General features: G+C 35.8%; 1 protein-coding gene across 4 annotated transcripts in view; it reads right to left on the minus strand.

The window, feature by feature from the left end:
• The window catches only part of CYP39A1 (cytochrome P450 family 39 subfamily A member 1), a 198,767-nt gene that overhangs the window by 59,926 nt on the left and 113,820 nt on the right, over nucleotides 1-25,021 (minus strand). For all 4 annotated transcript variants that reach the window (XM_077161981.1, XM_077161978.1, XM_077161980.1 and 1 more), the window contains 5 exons: nucleotides 15,833-15,968; nucleotides 8,977-9,151; nucleotides 7,123-7,272; nucleotides 6,150-6,243; nucleotides 2,315-2,422 (listed from right to left, as the gene is read on the minus strand). In XM_077161981.1, coding sequence (XP_077018096.1) covers nucleotides 2,315-2,422; nucleotides 6,150-6,243; nucleotides 7,123-7,272; nucleotides 8,977-9,151; nucleotides 15,833-15,929 — 624 coding nt within the window. In that variant the 5' untranslated portion in view covers nucleotides 15,930-15,968. The remainder of the gene's footprint in view (nucleotides 1-2,314; nucleotides 2,423-6,149; nucleotides 6,244-7,122; nucleotides 7,273-8,976; nucleotides 9,152-15,832; nucleotides 15,969-25,021) is intronic.

Genomic DNA, 25,021 nt, shown 5'->3' on the forward strand with positions numbered 1-25,021 from the left:
GGAATTTTTGGCACTTGGAAGACATTTCGCCATAAAAATGATTTCGTAAATTATGGTTAGTGTCTTGGGCCAGTCCACCAAAGTCCACAATTAATGGGCTCATAATGGAGCCTCCTAGTGACCTGGTATCCAGTTCATCTGAGGCCTGAGCTCTGAGTTCCCATGGTCCTTGAGTAAAGTACAAAGTAGGAAAGAGGAGATAAATATATGATCTGGGCACCAAGAAAGGACTGGCCCCCCAGCCATACCTCTGTCAGGCTTCCAGCAGCTCTCCCAGAACAGGTCCCAGAATCAGGACGGCAGCAGTTACTCACACCCTGGGGTTCTCGAGGGATCAAGTATTTGAAAGCCAGGGGAGTCTGTGTTCATTGCTAATGGACCATTGAAAGTAGTATTTGAAACTTGGGCAATAATTTTTATAAAGGAAGAAAGTTAGCATTTATCGAGTACCTACTCTGTGCCAGCTACCTTTAGCCACTTTGTTTCTTTCTCAAGCAATCCTCACAACTATCCCATGAGGTACACAGCATTAATCCCATTTTCACAGATGAGGACATTAGGACTCCTCAAGGCTAAACAATTGGCCACTGTCACCCAGTGATGGCATTTAGCCTCGAACCTGACTTTTTTTCCAGGGTCTCTGCCTACACAGCAGGCTGCCTCTCAGAGTTGCCAACAAGAGCCAGCAAGATGGAATTTTCACTAATCATCAAATACTTCCCTTATGAAAAAAATGATTTAAATCCCTTTGAATCAGTACCAGGAACAAATTCTAAAGGGCTCACTTCTGCTGTATTAGATCAATGGGGCTTTGTGTGCCTTTCTTCTCAGGGACCTTCTTAATGAGATCTGGAAAATTAATCTTCTGACGGGAAAGGCTGTTTCATGGCTGCTTTGGGAGTTGTTTCGCTATTTGCTTTTTCATTTTCCTATTGCTTAATCAGTTTCCAAGAAAACTGCTTAAGGAAAAATCAAAGACTACTGTTAGAGGTATATAAAGGAGGAGTTAAGAATGACACTATTTTTACTTGCCCACACCAGAAATAATATATATTCTACTGGCTGATTTGCATTTGAGTAGAGAGGCCAGAATTTCTATTCCTGCTCTTTATCTAATAAATATTACAACTGGTCAAGGGAAATTAGATCAGTACTTAGAAAGCCTTTAACAACCCATACTTTCGTAGGTAAAGGAGAAATACATGAGGAAATATCTCTTTTATTTTTATATGTTGGAAGACAAAGGAAGAAATAACTACACATATCATTAAAGATGGGTTTAATGTGCCTGTTCTGAGAAAAGAAATACATAAAAAAGTTTACCCTTTAATTTCACAGATAATGTAAGTAGCAGCTTAGACTAAGGAGAGCCTACTGACCCAGGAAACTGGTAGTGCTGAACATGAGGTGGCAGGCAAATCTCAGCTTTCATCTAGTTAATGACTACCTAAGAAAAGGGAGGGTGCACGGGTGGTTCGGTTGTAGAATGCTCACCTTTCATGCGGGAGACCTGGGTTCAATTCCCAGACCCTGCACCCTCCTCCCTGTCTCCCCCCCAACAAAAAAGGCCAATGAGACTCTTCTCTCTTGAGAAGTGTTGTGAGTTCCAATGTTACCAGATGTATTCACAGGGGTGCTTACAGGACCAAGGTAGAAAGTAAAGCAAGGGGGAACCCTGCATAGAAGGAGAATGGGTGAGGGAGAAAACAAAGAATTGTGTACTAGCGAGGTTTATCTCTCGAATCCTCACAACAACCTTTTAGAGAAATGAATTACCATTTACTGAGTACCCAAGTCCTAGAACCTTGTTAAGAGTTTTATGTACAGCATTCTCATTTGATGATAAGAAATGGAGGCTCAGAGAGGTTAAGTTACCTCCATAAGATCCTATAGCTATGGTTGGGAGTGTCAGGATTCAAGCCCAAGTGTAGATAAAATTGCTGTTCACCTACTTTTTCCCAAATAAGAGGTTGGGGCCAGGCCTTATTCATCTTTGCACCACAGATACTGACACAGAGAAAGGGCTCCACAAACACCTGCTGTCACAACCGGCCCAAAGGGCAAGCTTCCCCCTTGGCCTCTTACATGCTGCCTTTCAGAGGGCAGAATTCACTGCACATCTTTGCTTTGCCTCATTTTTGACCTTATCAGATTTCATTAGGAACTCAGTTCTGTTTTTCTGTTTCGTAACCAAAACCACTGTAATCTTTTTCTTTTCCCCAACAAGAAGTGAAAGGACTGAAAAAAGAAAACTGAATGGGAAAATGCAAGTCAGTAGACAGAAATGTAACCCTTAATTTACTAATATACCTACAGGAACAGCATTTGCCAGAGAAGCCCAAAGGAGTAAAAGTCCATAATTGGGACCATTTTGTTCATTTGATTCCATCTCTATGATATCCAGCAGTACCTGCATTAATGCCTATTTAAAAGAAATAAATATTGTCAAACCCTGGCAATGTGATAAATACAGATGCTAATAAACAAAAAATTATGCATTTTTCTCAAATTAAGAAGATAGCACTTTGCCATTCCTAGGCTTTCCACTCCAGGCAGGCTAAGAGAATTACATACTTCCTCGCTATATGGTAACTAGGAGTATGGACACTGGAGCTCACTGCTTTACTGCCTTGGATCAAATCCCGGTTTAGCTATTTAAGAACTGCATTACCTTGGGCAAGTTATTTTAAGCTCTCTGTGCCTCAGTTTCCTTACCTCTAAAATGCCATATGGTACCTACTTCATAGGACTGGTGTAAGAATGAAATGAGTAATACCTATAAAGTGCCTCAAAAAGAACCTGGAACATGTTACATTTTGATGTAATCTTTAAAAAAAATAATAAACCTCTACTCTTAGGAAAATGCAGCAACAGAGAAACAAAGTACTCTGCAGTATTCAAGAGAAAACCCTACTTTTACCTGCCACACAGAGTCTCAGCCTGCCCACCATGGGAGAGAGAATCGCCAAGCCCATATGTTATAAACACCAATAATGTTCTAAAACATGGAGAGAACTGTCATTTGGCTTAAACAGTGCCAGTTCATAGCGGGGCCCCTTCCAAGGCCACCTATTATGGTTGCTTCTAGGTCAGTACATAAGCTCAGTGAAGGCATTTTCTTCAAAGAGAGGTTTCCCAAAATTTGCCTTTGCCAATGATCCTTCTCCAAGCATGTGGAGAAACTCAAACACTATATTTCACAAAGTTACTTATGTACTTTTCATCTTAACTCAGGTTTAGGTGATAGAAATAATGCTAGCTAATGTTTATTCATTTCTAAGGGCAAGTGATGAACTACTGTTGTTTTGATTTGTTTTTATTAAAGAATTCGTAGGTTTACAGAAAGATCATGCAGAAAATACCTTTTGTATCAGTATGCATTAGTATGTATCAGTATGTATCAGTATGATGCCTTTGTCACAACTGATGGCAGAATATTATTAAAATGAACTATAAAATTTAGCCCATAGTTTACATTGCGGTTCACTGTGTGTGTTTCACAGTCTGATGGCTGTTTTATTTTGCTTTTAAATTTTTATTCTGGCAATATATTTACCATCTAAAATTCCCCCTTTTTTTCCACATTCAGATATATAATTCAATGGTGTTAATTACATTCACATTGTTGTGTTACTATCACTACCAAAACTTCTCCATTACCCCAAACAGAAACTCTGCGCCAGTTCAGAATTAACAGGTACTATTTTAAGTGCTTTATAAGTATTAAACCATTTCAATCCTCACCACAATTCCAAAAAGGAGATACTATCATCTTCAGCATTTCACTTTTGAGGAAACATAAGATGAAGTTAGGTAACTCCAGAGACACATAGCTGCTTGGTGATGGCTGAACTGAGAGTGGAACCCTGTGATTGCAGCTCCAGAGTCCATTCTCTAAGCTACTGTGCTAGACTGTTCCATAGAGATACAATCCATAACTCTCTCACACTGAGAACAGCATTGTACCATGCTACACTAGTTTTGTTTCAGATCCTATGACACAGTAAATGACTATTCAATCATTATAAAAACTGCATGATGATATAGAGACTATTGCTGTTACTTACTAAGGTATGTAATTTTTCTGAAGTAATTCACCACTCCGATCCCTGCTTTCTTAGTTTAATACTCCCCAGTGTTCTGAGCATTAAATTTATAGTGGAAAACAAACATGTTACACTATACCTGGCACAGAGTAAGAATCACACAAATGTTAGCTGATGGCTTATTGCTACTGCTTTTGTAATAATGGATTAGCAGAGTTGGAAATAGTTTAAATATAAATTCTCATTGCTGCTGGTATCTGTCATATTTATGATATGAGTTGTAAAAGCACAAAGCTATAAAGCCTGCATCCACACCTCAAGGAAATCCTATAGATGTACTTCATTCTTCTAATATGCTATTCTGCAGAGCAGTATAATTTTATATAAAAATATTGGTTTAATATATATCTAGAAAATAGTAAAGAAATCACCATGTTTTACACTGGTTATGTGATAAAATATTTGTTGAATAGTAAAAACAAACAAAAACTTCTACCCACCCTTCTGCTTTACTAGGTCACTGAAATCTACTTATACAGTAGAAGACAACAGAATCTTTCACTTTCTTCTTGACTCACATTAAAAAAATGTGGGCATAAAAACAAGGTCAGTGTGAACACTGCAGAGAAAACAGAGAAGCAATGCGTAAAAAATGCAGTTAAACTGCTTATAAATGTTCAAGCTGAATTCTGTCTCAAAGTCTTAAATGTGGGATTACCATCAGTGAAGTTCAAATTTTGTCTTTATTCAAATAGAGAATTAGAGGGACTATGATTAAAAATGCCTCGTGCTCCAAAGTAAGAAAAACAAATGCTGTTCTAGAACTATTGTCAGTGGGTAGCTTTTAACTGGGCTTCAAACAGGGCTTTAAAATACTCTTTGCCATGCTCACTGATTAGAGATCTACCTGGCTGCACCTTTCACATCCATGTGGCTTTGCCCTAAATCCTTATTTGCAAACAAAATTTTGTGGTTTATCTAAGTCTGTAAAATAAAAATATTAGCTGAAAGCATACTTAATCTATAAAGGGAGCTCCCAGATAGCTTTCTGTTCCCTTTATTCAGCAGGAGATCCTTAAACACTCATATAGATTTCCTTTTCTCTAAGCCTATCTTCATCTTGAGTGTTAAGAAGAGTTGTTTGCAACAACACTTACTATATAACTAAAAAACAAAGACTCTTGTTGTCATCTTTAATTACTAAAAGATTCAAAGAGATTTTTAGAAATGATAATAAAAATGAAAGCAAACTCTTTTATACGGTTCTTACTATGTGCCAAGCACTGTTGTGATTTACGAATATTAACTCATTTAGTCCCCACAATTATGCCACCGGGTAGGTATTATCATAAGCCCCATTTAACAGATATGGAAACTGAGGCCGAGAGGTTACAAACCATACCCAGGGTCACACAAAAGATGACTAGAAAAAAGTCCAGGCAGTCCAGACCAAATGCATCCCAGTCTCTGTGGATGGGTGAAGGCATTGGGTAGTTTTTAGATGCTCCCAGAGTGATTTTAATGAGCAGCCAGGGTTGAGGTCCATTCTTTTTTAGGAATGGTACTCAGCTGTCTGTGAGCATCTGATCCACTTGGAGGGCATTTTAATACAGACTGCTGCTGGACACTTGGAGAATCACAGGTCTAGAAAAACACTTAGACATGACTGCCAATGCCTTGCTTCTAAAATTATATTATCCTACCTTCCTGCATTTGAAAAAACAAACAGTTAGTGGGAGTGGCATCCAGAACAGAAGCTACTTTGTACAGCTTTATTATCCTTTCTTAATTAGCCATTCCCACCAGGCACTACTGACATAGCCAATTGTATGATAATGTATAAATCAATAAGAAGCCTCAGAATTTTGTTTTATTTTGTTGTTCATAGCCTCAGTTTTATCTTATGTAGTACAGGAATAATACCTACCTCACTGTTGTGAAACTGTAATAATAAAACAATGCATGCAAACCTGTCTAGCACACTGCTCGGCACAAAAAGGGAATCTAATTAATGCCACATTTTTTAGCAAAAATATATTTTTAATAATCATGGTTTATTACTATCTTTATCCTGTTTTAACACAAAAGCTGAGGGATGCTTACCATGGAATTGTCTTTTGAAGGTCTGCATGTTTTTATATCTGGGATGTTTTGCTCAAACAGTGAGAGGAACCATTTTTTAGATTTTGACCAGCTTCTAAAGTGAGAGAAAAAAAATATGAGTAGAAATAAATGTGAAAGCACGTTAGGAGTAATAGGTCAGAGCATAAAAGAGGGACTATCTATGGGATAACAATTCTCCAAATTTCTTCTTCATCTTCAGTTAGAAATTTATGAGAGGCCTATCTTCAGACGGTTGAGGGAATGAGGCAGCCAGTCACATTTAAGTCTTTTGCAGAGAAATAAATGTTTAGACTGCTATAGGATTGGCTTTGACTATGAAAACGTGGCCCCACAACTTGCTCTGTTCACTTTTACTCTAAATGTTGAAAATTGTGGGAGGATGAAAACAGCACAAGGACCAACTGCTGGTAGAGTCAAGCTAGGTAAAGCAAACTGGCTTCAATCTTGTTAATCTTTTCTGTCACTACTGTAGACCTACTGCCGAGAAATTAAATAAATTATTCATTTGCTTTGCATTTGAGGCATTTTTTAGGCATTAATCTGAAACTACAGTGAGAAATTCATCTGACTGCACCTCTAGAGTTCTTTTGCCTCAAGGAGGGTAGAGGACAACAATGCCTATGAGGACAGCTGCATGGCGATTTACACAGACTCAAAGTGTAGCAATAAATCTGATAATAAAATACCACAGGGGTATATAAGGTATATAAATCCGATTTCCATTTCTCTTCTTTCCTTTCTTTTATTTTTTGCTCATCAAAAGAAAGAAAAAAAAAAAGACCATCTCTTTCTCCATCTATCTGTTCCTCCCTCAATTTACACGCACCCTGAACACACAGGTCATAAAGAAATAGCTTCTCTCTCCCACCTAACCTGTTATTATGTCTACTTAGAAGAGAGAAATGCACGAGTTGTGGAGAAGAGCTTGTTATTATAGGAAACAACTCTCTACCTTAGGAGACATTCCGGTATCTGGGTTCCATACTCAAAACCTTCATCATATGCTTGAAAATGCTGGCGGAACTCCTGGCTTTTTATCTTATTTGTGGGAAAAAAACCTTTTTTAAAAAGCACATTCACTGTGACTGGATAAAGAAGATACCTACACAGACAGAAAACATATAAAAAGTCAGACCCAACAACCAAAGAAGAAAGTCACAGGCTTTCTATATCTATATGGGATATAGAAGAGGGCATTATTTAATAACTATGCATTAGGGGAAGAGAATAATGAACATGTAAAAGGTTCTTTGGAGAAAAATCCATTCTTAAAGCATATAATATTTGCTTACTATGGTCAAAATAATACAGGGGAGGGGTGCATTCAGTGGTTAGAATGCCCGCCTTTCATGCGGGAGACCCAGGTTCGATTCCTGGACCACGTACCCCCTCCCCACAAAAAATAAATAATAATAATAATATAGGGGAAAGCAGAAATTGTGGTCTTATTTATCTGAAGATTTTAAAATGCTTCCCAAACAAGCATTACTAGCCCTGACAAATATAAGAGGGTAAACAGAAGTAAATTGATTCAATAGAACTCAACAAGTATTTATTGAGCAAATAATGGTGATAACTAAGACACAGTCCATGACTTCAGGAAGTAGCAAAAAATAACCAAAGAATCACCACATTTCCTAATATCTCACAAGATTGTACAAATTTAAACTATTGCATATTGAAATATCATATCTATCAATAAGTTTTACCTTAACTACAATATTACTATTATAGCAAACTTAAGAAAAAAAATCAAAGATTTTTAACATACCCTAGATTAGTAATACTAAATACTGTTTACTTGGTTTTTATTTGCCATGCTTTCTGCACTAGCAATTTTTCGGGATGCTATTCTCCCAAGGTTTCCAAGATACCTGAAAATTTTCTATGCTTTTGTTGTAGATATTCGGCGTGTTAAAAGTTCTCCCACCCGCTCCTCCTTCTGGACGTTTAACAACAAATTGTTCAATGCCCTTCTGTTTTTGTTTTGTTGTTCTCATGGGCAGGCACCGGGAATCAAACACGGTCTCCAGCATGGTAGGCGAGAACTCTGCTTGCTGAGCCACCATGGCCTGCCCTGCCCTTCTGTTTTATCAGTCAGAACTAGAACTATTGAATCTGTCTTCTATATCCTAGGAATCCACTGAGATGGAAACCTACCTCAGGTAACTTCAATTAAGCAAATCTCCTTATGCATGAGGGAGATTTTTTACATGCCCCATGCACCCAGTCCTTAACTTTGCCAGTAAGCTTCAGAATGGGCTGCATGCTTACTCCCCCAGCTATTTGGTCCTCTTTGTCAGCAGCAACCTTCTAGCAGGATCTGAAGGTTCAGTGCATAGGCCAATAAAGGATTTTGCCTCAGCTGCCTTTTAAAGTCTCAAACACTTTCTGGACCTTTGTCATCCACTTTCCTATCCTCTTAATGGCTTCTTGTTCTAATACTCATATACTACATTGAATATTTTATCAAAATTCTGACAAATGCATGACATTTTTAAGAGGTAAATCCATATAGAGTATACACAATTATGGAGACTAGCTAAGGAGAAATTACTGTAAATATATTACAATGATTGTATTGGGTTTGACAACCAGAAAATAGGAATCCTAAACTGAAAAGGGCCCATTAATTAGAATTTAAAAGATTAACAAACTTCTCAACAGTCCAGTTATGTAGACTGCATTAATCTGCCAGTGCCAGATAGCTGTTTTTTCCAGATAGCTTTTAAAGTCCAACTTACAGGCTTCAAAATTTTTTTATTCAATAAAAGCAAGATTAAGTCATATTAATGCATCTATTTACCTTACTAAGTTGTTCAGATCCATTGTCCCATGAGTGCCTAAATTCTCCAGTTGTTCATGTAATTCTTCAGCAAATTTCCCAGTGAACTGATACAGGTTGGAAGTTCCCATTTTCCCTTTCATCACAATATAGAGTTTTTCATGAAGTGCAAAAAAGACATTCTTTGGAATCGATGCTATAAACAGAGAAAACTTTTTCAAAATAAGCAACAACTCCTCTAAGCAAATGGTCAGCATATCTCTACTATTACTTGGGCAGTTGAGGCTATAGCCAAATAGTCCCAGGACATGGATAAAATGATCTCACACAAATAAAACCAGAAAGATATGACCTATACTGTGAGATAGTATAAAGCATGTAGGGTATAGCCTATAAACAGCTGGTTAAGAGGATCTCTGAGATCCTCTCTTATCACCTCTGGTGATGTATGTCCTTGCTTAAAACTTTTCCTTGACTTCCCATTCTTAACAAAGCTTACAGGGCCTTCCATCATTTTTCCAGCTTTCCCAGGATTTCAAGCTTCTTCTCCCTCCAAGCATGCTGGAAACACATAGACTTTTACACATTCCAGCATAAGCTGTTCTCTCTGCTTGTACATTATCAATTTTATACCACCACATTCCAAAACATCCTACATACACTTATAACCACAAGTCTCAAATTTCCCTTACTAAATTCTATACGTATTTCAACTTTCTTTTTGAATCTTTCTTCCTCCAGAAGGTTCTTATTAACCCCACAAACAGCTCTGGCCCTTGGTTAGGCATCCAAAACATACACTTCTGTAATTATGCCTCTGTCTTTCTAGCTGGTCTCAAGCTCCTTGAGCTCCCTGGTACGTAGTGCTCAGTAGTCGCTCTATAAATATTAGTAAAATTGCTAAATACATGAATAAATTAAAACACACACACACACAACTCTGGGGTACTAGAGAACAATTTCTCCCTTGCAAACTTGTGCTGCATGTTTAGCCTAAGCTGATATGTATGTTCAACCCCTTTCTCTATCTCAGGTAAGCCTCTACCCCAGGTTAAGAATCTTTAAAAAGTAGGTATACGTTATAGTATCAGTTCTATTTGACTGAAAATTGCAATCAGTTCCATTATTCTTATCTGAAGAATGCACTACCTAAATGGAGAAACTCTATGTAAAGCATTTTTTGCTTGCTTTGTTTAAAATAGAGAAAATACCAGTTATGGGCACAATGGAGTAAGCATATTATTCTCTATTTCTCACAGTGATTACAACTACAAACTGGACAGGATATATAAAGCAACAATCTGAGGTACTCTGAAAAGTGAACAATAGCAAGCAGATTGAGGAAGAAGAGTCAAAACTTGAAGAAGGCGCCCTTCAGCAGTGAGTCCACTGTGTTTTTCTTTTTTCTCCTAAATCTCTGGTTTTGACCCAAAGGCAGACTGAATCGCAGAACTGCTCAGCAGACATGAACAGTAAAGATCCAGAAAGAAACCCTCATATGGCGGCCAACGGACAGGAAAAATGGGAGCCATCTTGAAGATGGAGAATGTGAGAGAAATCCCCATTTTCTTTTATTTGTTCATTTTTTCTATTTTCCTCTCCTGGCCCTGCCTCAAGGGTGGTGATGGCAGCACCAACAACAACACAGACACCTAAAACTCTGAGAGAAAACCCATCTTCCTGGCCACAGAAAACAGGAAAAGGGGCCTGTGGTACAAAGAATGTTGGGGAATCCTTGCTATTTTTTCCCATTCTTTCCTACTGATATTTCATCTGAGGTCCATTCCAGTCATACAGAACTGCACAAATAGAGACAGGGACAAAAACTATGGAGAAACTCTTGGATTGCTAACCAGAAGACTGGAAAAAGGGGCCTCTGGAATCAGAATGTGGGGGAAGTCCTTATAGAAAACAACTGAAAAGCACCCCCTACCCAATTCTATGTATGAACTAAAACAAGCCCCAGACTCATCCCCAAATTTGCATATGCAGAACAGACCTGAAACAGCATAGCAAAGGCTTTAAAAACTGAACTTTAATATAAACCATTACCCAAGTATCACTAAATTCTGAGTGACACATGTACAAACTAGATCCAAACAGCATTGGAGAGGCTTTGAAAACTGAATGGACATTGGAATTGAAACAGAAAGTTAAAAAGAACTTGCAGCCTGAAAATACCCAAGTTGAACACCTGCTAAAATAGAAAGCTTAACATTCTCCAGAGGATTTCTTTAAGATCCAAATTCTCATAAATCCAAAGCCACATAATAAATATTCCTAATATCTTGGATATTTCAAAATTACTCAACATATGAAGAAGCAGAAAAATTTATAGTTCTCAATAGAGTGTCAATCCATCAGGTAAAGGTGAACACTCATGAAAGAATGCATAGACAGAAGTTTTCAGCAGAGAAATAGAAATCATAAAAAGAGCCAATTAGAAATTTTAGAACTAAAAATACAGTATCTGAAATATAAAGTTCAGTGAAGGGCTCAAGAAAATGGAGATGACAAAGCAAAGCCATTGAACTCAAAGATAGGCTAATATATATTATACAATATGAAGAAAAGAATGAACAAAGATTGCACAAAAATTAATGAAACCAGAAAAAATTAGGGCTATTATTTAATAGAGAAAGCATAAGCTTTCAACAGATGGTGCTGTAATAATTGGACACTCAGACACAAAATCATGAACCCAAAATAAAACATAAAACAGAGTAGAAAGGATCAGGGAGGCCCCCGCCTTTTGGCCAGGAGCCATTTCCTAAGCTCACTGTAGGGATAAGGGGAAGGAAAATACTTACCCAAGTAAATCCACAAAGACTGGGGAAGGCGTTTCATATTTTCCTTTTTTTATTTTTTTGTTAGCTCCTTTCAGTCAAGGAAACCTCTATCAATATATTAGCTGTTCACAAGCTTAGGGAACAAATACCTCAGAGTCTAAATTCCAGTAACAACATATTAAAATGTTAAAATGTCCAGGTTTCAACAAAATGTTACAGTGAGGAGGATCAAACATGGGATATTTCAGACAAAGACTTTTAAAAAATGATCCTAAATATGGAAAATATGGACAAAGAACTAAAGGAAAATAGGAAAGCAATACAGGGACACAAAGAGAATGTCAATAGAGACGTGAAAAGTATGAAAAGGAACCAAACAGAGTTGAAGATTGTAGTAACAGAAATTACAAATTACCTAGAGGAGTTCAGCAGCAGACTGGAGCTGGCAGAAGAAAACATCGGTAACCTTGAAGACTAGATACTTGAAATTACTCAGTCTGAAGAGCAGAAAGAAGAAAGAAAAGTGAACAGAGCCTGAGGAACTTGTGGGACATCATCAAACATACCAATATACATACTGTGGGACTCAGAGAAAGAGAAAGCAGAATACAGCAGAAAGAATATTCAAAGAGACAATGGCTGAAAACTTCCCAAATTTAATGAAAGACATGAATACAAACATCCAAGACGCTCAACAAACTCCAAACAGAATAAACCCAAATAGACTCAAACTGTGGCATATGATCATTAAATTCCTGAATGCCAATGATAGAATTCTGAAAGCTGCAGGAGAGGAGCAAAATGTCATGTACAAAGGAGCCTCAATAAGATGAAGGGCAGATTTCCTATCAGAAAACATGGAGGTAGGAAGGCAATACAATGATATATTTAAAGAGCTGGATGCAAAAAAAAAAAAAAAAAAAAAAAAAAAAAAAAAAATGCCAAATAAGAATTCTGCATCTGGCAAAACTGTCTTGCAAAAATGAGGGCGAGATTATGACCTTTATAAATAAAAGCTGAGTGAGTTTCTTATCACTAGATGAGCCCTATAAGAGATGCTCAAAGAGAGTTCTGTAGGCTGAACATGAAGGACAATGAACAATAGATTGAAACCACATGAAAAAAGAAAGATCTATGGTAAGGTAAAAACATGGATAAATATAAATGCACTATCATACTTTTGATTTGAACACCACTTTTTATTTCCTACAGGATCTAAAAGGCAAATGCATAAAAGGTAATGATAAATCAGTGGGTTTTGACTCATAGTATATACACATAAAATCTGTAACAAGAACTGCATAAAGGTGGGGGGGACAGATGAGTATAAAAACATAGTTTGTGTACACTATTGAAGTTAAGTTGGTTATCAAGCAAATGAGTTTCAGATTTAGGATGCTAAATTTAATCTCCATGGTAAATACAAAGAAAATATCAGAGAATGTGCAAGATAATAGAGACTGAAATTATAGATACAGGTTGCTGGGGGAGGGGGTGGGAATGGGGAGCTAATACATAATGAGTGTAGGGTTTCTGTTTTGGTAGATGGGAAAGTTTTAGTAATGAAGGTGGTAAGGGTAACACAACGTCATGAATGTGCTTAATCCTCCTGAATGGTATCCTTGGGAGTGGCTGAGATGGGAAAGTTTATGTTTTACATATCTTTCCCGATTCAAAAAAAAAAAAGGAAAAGCAACTTAAGACACAATGACAATTACATCAGTACATGATCCTGGACAGGACTAATAAGAAAGGAGAAAATGTCCAAAAGGATATTATTGGGACATATGAAGAAATTGGGATATATACTGCAAACTTTAAACCAATGTTAAATTTCTTTAGCTTGAAAATTGCACTTAAAATGGTTACATAAGTGAACATCCTTTATCTTCAGAAATATACATGATATATTAAGTACTCAAGGATCATGATGTATACAACCTACACTCAAGTATTCTGAAAATGGACTGATAGATTAGATAGATAGATGCTAGAAAGATAGATTAGATAGATACACAGACAGACAGGCAGACAGACAGACACAGACAGACAGACAGACAGACAGAAAGATAGATAGATAGATAGATAGATAGATAGACAGACAGACAGATAGATAGATAGATAGATAGATAGATGCTAGAAATGATATGACAAATGTGGCAAAATGTTAAAGCTGGAGGATCTGGGTAATCAGTGGGGGGAGGGAACAGCTACATTGGAGTTCTCTGTATGAGGTTTGCATTATTTTTATAACTGTCCTGTAAATTAGAACGTATTTCAAAATAGAAATTTTTTAAAAAAGAAATCATTCATGAGCAAGCACTACATGGATTCTTTGACAAAAGACTTCTGTTGAATATTTAACAACGAAATTGTCAAAGTTGAATCTTTGACAAAAGACTTTCACATCTATGTTGTTTAATAAATTATACTAAGGGAAAAATTAAAAATGGTAAATATAAACAATTCAAGGAAACAGAGAAGTGGTTACACTAAGTGAATATGAAAGACCAAACAGAACATATTCCATGAGGGCAATATGCAAAATTATGTAGAAATGTGGAAGGTAATGGCAAAATTAGAATAAAAATCTATTAGTGACGGCGAACATTATTGAACACCTACGCCAAAAACATACATACTATTTTCTTTAATCTGCACAATAACTCTGGGATGTGTTATGATCATCATTTAATAGAGGTAGAAATTGAGGTTCACCACATAGCTTGTATTGCTGGGGTTAAAATTATATTTAATTCTTTCTGATGGTAAAGCCCATACTACTTTTTTTTATTAGAATGTCCATGCATCTTCCACCATACACACGGCTGTGGAGTTGATGTGGTTGGTATTATGAGTATGTTTTTTTTTAACTTGTTATTTCTTTATATTTTTCTTTAATACTGTTTTATTATATTTGAAGTAACTTTTTTAAAAAATAATTTTTAATTTTATATTTCATCAGCTTTATTTGTGTAGGTTACATTTTGAGTAAGTTAATTAAAAGTAATATTTCAATTTCCTGAGCATACATCTTCTCTGTGGTGGCAGGATATAGGAAATGATCCTAAAACTTGTTCAAGAGTTAATATTACTATATTTTGTGTACTAAATAGAAATAAATATTTTAAACATGAAAGTCCCTAGGGTAAACACAGATTAAATATCTTGATCACCTCCATATGCCTCTGATAGGTGACTAAGTTGGTATAATTTTCTTACGGGACATATGACCATACAGAACAAGACCCTTCAAAATATTTATATTCTTTGATCTAGGATTCCCATAGTCCAAAAATCAAGAAGCACTAAACAGCCAAAGAATTACAACATATGTAATTTTCAAATAAGCAATAAGAAAAGTAATCTCTTCTTGATCACTAATAGCTTTAAAAGCAAACCTTTTTTCCAAATGGCAGGAAATGCACAAGAGGCTACATGGAAAGGAAACATAAGAAAGAAGAAAAAGAGGAAAACAAAGAGAAAGAAATCACAGGCAGTAGAAGCAAACACAGAAATTATGAAGGAAAAAAACAAACAAACAAACAAACAAAAAACCCCAGGCACAAAATGAACCAGCTCTGCATGCTTGGGAAGACAAATGACTTCAGCACATTCATTTACAGTCTGTGAAGAAATAAAAACAGATAGTCACACTGGAAGCATGCTGACCACTAGAATCCAGCAGTAAGTGAGGATGCAGAATTCATAAAAGGGTAAGCCAAAATCACTTACCTTAAGAGCCCTATGGGACATGCTCTCTGTAAGGGGCTTACTAAGCAGTGGGGTTCTACTTTCTGGAAGCAGAGGTGCAACATATAATCAAGCCAAGAGCGGTACCCTGTAGAACAGTGTATGCGCAAGCAGCAGAACAGAGCTAGCAATATCTTGGGAGCTGTCTCATGATGCAGATTCCAAATACTCTATAAAAAAAACATCTGAAAGGTAATCTCATCTCTTACACACGACTAATTGAAATTTAAACACTCATCATTCTTGACAGAGGAGCGAGGATGTAATTTTTACATAAGGCAATGCTTGGATTCCAACGTCATACTTCAAATGAATTATCTGAAAGTATTCTCTACCTGCACGATAGACGGGGTTTTGCACTGCTAGTTCAAAATCTACTTTTTTGGAATTCAGAAACACTTCAATTCCCTCTTCTTCAGTAACAAAGGTCATTCGTTTTCCCACAGCATAGATGGTAAATATTGGTCCATACTGAAACAAAACATAAACACTGATCATATTAGTAAACATTTCAACATTTCAGAAAAATAAGTTCCCAATCATGGGGTATGGTGAAAGACAGTATTCCTCAGGAATACCAATGCAGAAGTTAAAGTGGAGATAAAAAATTATTATGACTATTAACTATAGATTTTTATGGATTCAGACAAATGCCATGAGAAAACGCACTTTGAGATATCTCAATCTTCACAGGCTACCGTTTTAGTAATTTTTAGATACCTCAAGATTACTGTGAGAGGCGCTATCTATTGCTAGATCATCTAAAACCAAATTATACAAATACTAACTTATTCTGTCCTAATATGTAATCTTCCTGTTGATCATATTATTCTTTTCTCAACTTCCTTCCTCTAGTATGAATGCTTATTAGAAATTTTGATGTTTGAACACTGCTTGATATCAGTAGGCTTATCGGCCACCCATAGCTCAATTTGGTTCAAAAAAAGAAAATTGTCAACTGATTTCACTTTAAATTCGTGGCAAATCATGACATGACATTACAAAACATTAAAACAATGTTGTAATCCTAAACGCTATTCCAGTATACTTATTTTCTCACTTTTCACAATGACTGTTTCACATGTAAACCTTGATTAATCCTCTCCACTCTGAAATGATGTCCTGCCTTGTAACTCAGTGAAAATAATGGACACAATCATATAAGAACACTCTCATCTTCTTAATACCAAATCTTGAAAGATACACACTTTCTCTTCTGTTAACACAAATGGAAGGTCTTGCCCTGTGAAATGCCAATACCCCTTCACACATGTTCTGGACCCCATGCTCTTTTGCCTTCTCTTTGTCTTGCAATTATGTCTTCTCTCTCTTATATAATCTATTTTGCTCTCTCCATTAGCTCACTCCCAGGAGCCTACAAACAAACTTTAGCATAGGATTTCTTAACCTTGGATACATGGGCAGATTTCAGAAAGTCTGTCACCTTGGTTGAGGCAAACTTTTTAACCTTTATCTTCATTTTCTTCAATTGTGAATGTAGGCAACAAACACAGTCTTATCCATGGCTCCATCATCAAAATAAATTGCCCATACTTTCCTTTCCTATTACAGTTATTATAAATATCTCAAAATATCCGCTACACTCAGCTCTACTTCAAAACTACTGTCATTTCTAGATGTTCCATGAGATCGTACATGGTCATTCCTGCAGCACAACTGGATGATTTCAGGCAATTGTAGGCCCAGTGATCACTAAGTCATCAAATAGTAACATCCCATTCTCCCACATTAGTAATCCAGACACGTACACTGCTTTCCAATATTCTTTATCTACAATTGTTTGTTGAACAATACTTGGAATTATTTTCATTTTTCAGCTTGCTAATTTTTTGTTCAAATGAGAACTCAACTTTCCATTAGGAAAGTGGCCTTTTGCAACAAAAGCCACAGGTGTACACCAGTCAAGTTCAATGTATCAAACAGTTGACATAGCTGCACTTATTGCAAAAAGATTCCTCAAGGAAAATGGTCATGCATGGTGTTACAAATTCTGTAACAGTGGCTTTTTGTTTTATTTTCTCCCCCTTTAATCTTTTTATTTCTACAACATCAGCACTCCCAACATTATGAAATAAAGGCAAGCACATGCAGTATTTTGTGAACATGATGCTCATGTATTTTTTAAATTCTATTTTAAGATAATTGTAGATTAATATGCAGTTGTTAGAACTAATACTAGGGAGATCCCATATACTCATTACCCTGTTTCTCCCAGTATTATTAATATCTTGCAAAACTATAGTACAATATCACAACCATGACATCGAAATTGATACCGTCAGGATATGGAATATTTCCATCACCACCATGTTAGTTTCCTAAGGCTACCTAACAATTTACCACAAACTTGTTGGCTTAAAACAACATAAATTTATTGTCTCATGGTTCTGGAGCCTAGAAGTCTGAAATCAGGGTGATCCCAGGACCATGCTCTCTTTTGAAACTGTAGAGGGGATTCCTTCCTTGTCTCATACTCAATTCTGGTGGTTTGCTGGCCATCCTTGGCATTCCTTTGGCTTGCACCTGCAGCACTTCATTCTCTGCCTCCTTTGTCACATGGTATTCTCCTTTCATGTGTCTGTATCCCTTTTCCCGTTCTTATGAGGACATCAGTCATATTGGCTTAAGAGTCCACCTTACTCCAGTTGTGACCTCATCTTAGCTTCTATCTGCAGTATCATATTTCCAAATAAGGTTACAGTCTGAGGTACTGGAGGTTAGTACTTCAATATATCTTCTTTGGAGGACATAATTCAACCCATAACAACCTCCAATCCTTCATATTGCCTTTTACAGCCAAATCTGCTTCCCTCCCTCTCCCCACTTAACTCTTGGCAACCACTAATCTGCTTTCCATTTCCAGAATTTTGTTATTTCAAAAATGCTATTTCAATGGAATCCTACATTATGTGAATTTTGGGGAAGGGTTTTTTGCACCTAGCATAATTCTCTGGAGATTCATCCAGGTTATTTTGGGACTTTCAATAGTCATTCCTTTTTATTGCCACAATTTGTTTAAACATTGTTGAAGGATTCTTGGGTTCTTTTCAGTTTTAGGCTGTAGTAAATAAAGCTGCTATACACATTCATGTACAGGTTCTTGTGTGCATGTAAGTTTTCATTTCTCTGGGATAAACAGCCAGAAGTGCAATAACTGGGTCATACAGTGGTTGCAGGTTAAGTTGTTAAAGAAACTGCCATCTGTTTTCCAGAATGGTTGTAAAATTTTACATTCCCAACAACGTATGAATGGTGCAGTTTTACCGTATTCTGGCACATTTGGTGTTGTCACTATTTTCTCTCTCTCTCTCTCTACATATATATGTGTGTGCGTGTGTGTATGAATGTATGTATATAAAACAGCCTCTCAAAATCCAGAAATAATAATTACCACTTCAGACTAAATGTGTCTGCTATAAAAGCTTACAATCTAGGCCCTTATTTTCTTGTAAGCATTTTCTAAAGGAGACCATACCATCGTTGTTCTTTTCTTTCTGGCTTATTTTGCCTCACCAAATGTCCCACACATTCATTCACATCATTTCATGCCTCATGACTTTGCTCCTTTTTGTAAAAGCACAACATTCATTCATGAGTATACGCCATCGTTCGCCAATCTACTTCTTAGTGCATCCTCCAGCCACCTGTGTTCATCAGGCATCACGTACAGTGCCCCAAGACCACAGTTCATCAGCACTCTCAATTTTAATAATTACATTGTTCCCAAGAGAAATAAACACACCTTCGCCAAATAGGACATCTAAACCTCCTCTTAACTCTTGTCCTTCCCCCCATTATTTACCTCTGCTGTTGCTGTGGTAGTGGTGATATATTCCTCTTAAACATATTCCATAGCACGCAATAGCAGTTTTCCCCCATACCCTGGACTTAAACACTCTTTGTACACGAACCATACCTTTGAGGTAGTTCTTGCAAGAACTAATTTATATTTCTAGTGTTAACCAGTGGGCCATGTTGGTCTATACAACAACCCCTTTTAATCATGTTCATCTTCAGTATGGTACTATTACTTATAGACCCACTAGAGAATCACCTTCACTTCTATCTATTCCCTTACACTGGAGTTCAGCAGTTGTCACTATTTTTTATTTTAACATTCTGATAGGTGTGTAGTGATATCTTACTGCGATTTTAATTTGCATTTTTCTAATGGCTAATGAGGTTGGACATCTTTTCATGTGCTATTTTCCATCTACAAATCTTTTTGATGAACTATCTGTTGAAGTCATTTGCCCATTTTCTACTTGGATACTTTGTGTTTTTTCTGTTGATTTTGAGAGGTCTTGATATATTCTAGATACCAGACCTTTTATCAACCATTCAGCTATATGGTTTGCAAATATTTTCTCCCAGTCTGTAGCTTGCCCTTTCATTCCCTTAACAGGATCTTTCACAGAGAAAAAGGTTTTAATTTTGATGAGATCTGATTAACAATTTTTCCTTTTATGGATCGTACTTTTGCTGTCAAGACTAAGGACTATTTCCTAGACCTAATCATGTAGATATTCTCTTGCGTTTTTTTAATAAAATTTTTAGAGTTTTAAGTTTTACTTCTTTAAGTTTGTGATCTGTTTTGAGTTAATTTTGTTTAAGGTATGGTGCTGAGGTGACGATTAATATTTTTCTTTCTACCAATGGTTGCCCAATTGCCATTTGTTAAAAGGCTATTATTTCTTCATTGAATTGCTTTTGCACTTTGGTCAAAAATTAGTCGGGTGTATTTGTGGGGATCTATTTCTGAGTTATTTATTCTATTCCATTGAGTTTCTGTGCCTATTCCTCTGTCAAAACCACATAATCTTCATTATTGTATCTATGTAATAAGTCTTGGCATTGCGTAGAGTTATTCCTCTCACTTTATTCTTCTTTCTCAAAATCATTTGGGCTATTCTAGTTCCTTTGCCTTTCCAGAAATCATTTTGGCTAGTCTAATTCCTTCGCCTTTTAAGAATAATTTTGTTACAGCTACAAAAATTTGCTGGATACAATTAGAAAACAAAGGTAAAAACAATTTTATTTACAATAGTATATTAAAAATACTTAGGAAAAATTAACAATCACAAGAAAAACTTTCTTACAGAAAAACAAAGAATATTTGTAAGAGAATTAAATAGCTAAATAAATGGAGAGTTAGACAGCATTCATAGATTAAAAAACTAAATTTTGCTAAAACTGCCAATTTTCCCCAATTTTTTCTATAGATTAAATAAGATCCCAATTGTAATTCCATACTCTTTATTGTAGAAATTGATATAGAATTCAAATAATCTTGAATGCCAAACCAATTTTTAAAAGACCAATAACTTTCACTACTTGATTTACCATAAAGCTACCGTAATTAAGGCAGTTGTAGTATTAATGATGGAATGGACATATAATCAATGGACAGAATCTAAAGTCTATAGACCTACATATATAGGGTCAACCGACTTATTACAAAGATGAAAAGGCAATTCAATGAGGAAAAGACAGTCTTAAGAAATGATACTGGATCAGTTGGACATACAAACGAGAAAAAAAGTAACTTAATATTTACTCACACACCATGTGACAAACAACTCAAAATAGATTATAGGCCTAATTGTAAAATGTAAAACTATAAACCTTTTAGAAGAAAATATAGAAGAAAAATCTTTATATTTTTGCTTCAGGTCAAGATTCCCTAGATTGATATGAATATATTATATAATACAAACTTGAAAAGAAATAAGATAGGTAATTTGGACTCATTCAACATTTAAAGCTTCTGCTGTTTGAAAGACATGGCAAAGAAAATACAAAGGCAAGGCACAGAATGGGAGAAAATATTTCCAACACATGTAAAGGACTTGTATCCTTAAACTCTCACAGTGTAATAACAGGAGAACTATCAACCTAATTAAAAAATGACAAAAGATTTGAACAGACACTTCACACAAAAAAGATACACAAATGGATAGCAGACATATGAAAAGATATTCAACATAATTTGTCATCAGTGAAATGCAAAATAAACTAGCAATGAGATATTACACATCTACCAGAATGACTAAAATAAGGTAGACTGAAAACACCAAGGGTTGGGGATGATGCAGAGTAGCTAGACCTCTCATATTCTCCTGGTGGGGATGTAAAATAGTTCAATTACTTAAAAACTGTTTGAAAATTTCTCAAAATATTTAACATATATTATACCACTCAGCTATCTCACTCCTAAGAATTTATCCAAGAAAAATAAAAGCATATGTCCACACAAAGTTCACACGCAAATATTCATAGCATTCACAAATAGCCAAAAACTGGAAACAACCCAAACATCCACGGACAGGTAGTATACTCTTACAATGGAATACAAAATATCAATAAAAGGGAATGAATGACTGATAAATGCAACAACATAGATGAATCTCAAAATCTATGCTGAATGAAAGAAACCAGATCCAAAAGAATAGCATACAGCATAATTTCATTTATGTAAAATTTTTCAAAGTGCAAACTACCCTGTAGTGAGAAAAAGGAGAGCAGTGATTATTTGAGGCTGCCTTGCCAAGTGACAGGAATCCTGGATGGCCAGCAGCCTTCCTTTAGGAAGAAGGTTTCATCTTCTTGGTGCCTTGATTTGGACATTTGCACAGCCTCCGAACTGTAAACCTGTAAGCTAATAAATTCCCATTGTTTAGAGTCAGTCCATTTCTGGTATACTGCATTTTGGCAACTTCAGCAAACTAAAACATTAGGTTCTGCCAAAACTTGAAGGGAGGTTACTTCACAAAGGCATAACAAGAGGCAGGGATCACTAGAAGTTACCTTAGAAGTCTGCCTACTACATGTGTATCAATGGGGGAACTGGTTAAATAAATTAACCTACATCTATGCATCTGAAAAAAAAAAAAAGACGAGTGCTCTATGAACTGATATAGAAAGATTTCAATATATATTGAATAACAAAAGATCAGTTGAATAGTATAATGTATTTTACTTCTAAGATATAAAAAATAATTTATAATTTATTTGATTGCACAGTTAAAGAAACTATAGTAGGCTATATAAGAAATGAATTACAGTGTTACTTATGCTGAGAGAAAGGGATGAGAACCAGGTGAACAGAGGATAGAGATGAGGGGGAATTTTCACTGTAGTTTATATATGTGTGTATATATATATATATTTTAAATATATATGTAGGAGTTTTATTGATATATAACTCAAGTACCATAAAATTCATCACTGAAAGTACATAACTGAAGAGTTTTCAATATATTCACAGAGCCATGCAATCTCCACAACTATCAGTTTTAGAATATTTTTATCAACCCAAAAAGAAACTCTGTACTCATTAGCAGTCCCTCACCATTTCCTTGCAACTGTCTCAGCCCTAGGCAGCCTCTGTAGATTTGCCTATTCTGGACATTTCATATAAATAAAATTGTACAAAATTATGATTCTTAAGACTGGCTTCTTTCACTTAGCATAATGATTTCAAGATTATTTATGCTGGGAATAAGGAATGAGAGCCATGTTGATAAAGGTCAGAGATGACAGGGACTTTCCACTACAGTTTTTATTAAAAATTTTTAATCATATAATTGCAAAATCTATTAAAAAATTAATTTAAAATATTGGTAGAAACAAGGGGAAGATTTTTGTAGGCAACAAAGTTTCCTCTAATCTTTCTTCTCCAGGGACAGGAGAAGATGAGGGTAATTGCTCTTGATGGAATTTTAGAAGCTGCTTCTTGCAGATTCAATATACCAAAAATAGTAGCTGGTAGAGTTGACATTTTGATGGAATTTCTCATCAAGTCTACTAATGAGCACCTGTTGTAGCTTCTGTGAATGAACAGAATGGACCCCCCACCCAAAATTTGGTTCTGACATTGAGACTGGTTATGCTACACACAGCCCAAGCAGATGCGAAAATGTTTATTTCTTACATAATGGGGCTTTTTGGGGCAAAGCAAGGCAGGCCTCCCAAGTCCGTCTAAAAATGGCTTGAGAGAGTAGGGAAAGGAGACAAGCCCATATCTTTTGTTTGTTATGTTTGTGGTTAGAGGGTGGGCTGTTTTGAGGGGTTTTGAGTATGGATTGAGGTATACATGCTTTGAATCTCCCACCAGAGCCAAAGGAGAGGGCATCCAGGCTTTCTTATCATCTTGAAGAGGGCGGGGCAAAGTTGAAAAGCCTTCATCAAACCAACAAATGGAGATAGATTATTACAGTACCAGAACAAGATAATTTAAACTGTGCCAGGTGATATAAGAGGTGCTTAACATAAATTGTTTCATTGCATCAGAAAAGCCACAGAGCCCTTGAAACTATGTGACTTTCTTCTAAGACACACTTATGAAAACATTCCCAATAAAATATCAAAACCCATAACCCTAAGGAAGCCTGTAAGAGACAAAGGAGTTTTCCTTTAAAAGACAGCAAAAGTTACAAAGAATTATGGTACCCAGTGCAGTCACGGATATGAGAAACTAAGCAATCCCATATACTCAAAGAAAATTGTTTACATCCTTTTGTAATGATAATACAGTAATATAAGCAAGTCAAATGTACATATTCTTTGACTCAGAAATTTTACTGCTAGGAATTTATTCTAAGGAATCAGATAATTATAAAACGTACATAACCACACAACACACAAACACATGAAAGTGGTGATTGAAGCAATGGTTGAAATGAAGAAAAAAACTGGCAGCAAACTAAATACCCAACTTTGGAGGTTTGTTTAAGTAAACTACATATTTTCATATGATAAAATATCCAGCCATTAAAATTTAGATCCAGAATAAAGATCCAGGAAAATATACAATGACATCGGAAAATTTGAAATTGTATGTCAAATTCAAAAGCATACAAAATAATAATAAGCTATTATTCCATTATTATTTACTAAATAGTAAATGCATAGAAAAGCAGAAAAAAATACTCAGATAATTTTTTGCAGTATTTCTGGTGTGATATTCTGGATGATTATTATTTTCATTTAAGTCCTCTTCAAAAATTTTCAAGTTTTTTACAAAATTGGAATTTCAGAGACTTGGAAAGAAAACGACCAGTGGTACGTGTAATGCTACAATGTATAAAATTCTTCTGTAAACTGGGCTAACTAGATAGGAACCCATGTGGAGAATGGATCACCACAGAAAGTAATATAATATAATACACAATAATAATGATGATTAACATTATAAAAATTTATAAAACAATTAAATACCATAAAATCTTGGTGGCTGGAAATGGATAAAAAATGAACTGGCTAACAAAGGTCTTATCACATATCCTGGCAATCCAACTTCTAGCTATACACTAAAGGAATTGAAAGCAATTCCTCCAACAGGGACTTAAACAGATATTTACACACCAATGTTCACAGTGGCCTTATTTGCAATTGCCAAAAGATGAAAACAATCCACCTGTGCATCAACAGACGAATGGATAAACAAATGTTGTAGATACATAAAATGGAATATTATTCTGCTCGGAAAAGGAATGAAGTTC

The sequence above is a fragment of the Tamandua tetradactyla genome, chromosome 5 (assembly GCF_023851605.1).
Source record: "Tamandua tetradactyla isolate mTamTet1 chromosome 5, mTamTet1.pri, whole genome shotgun sequence".
NCBI lineage: Eukaryota > Metazoa > Chordata > Mammalia > Pilosa > Myrmecophagidae > Tamandua > Tamandua tetradactyla.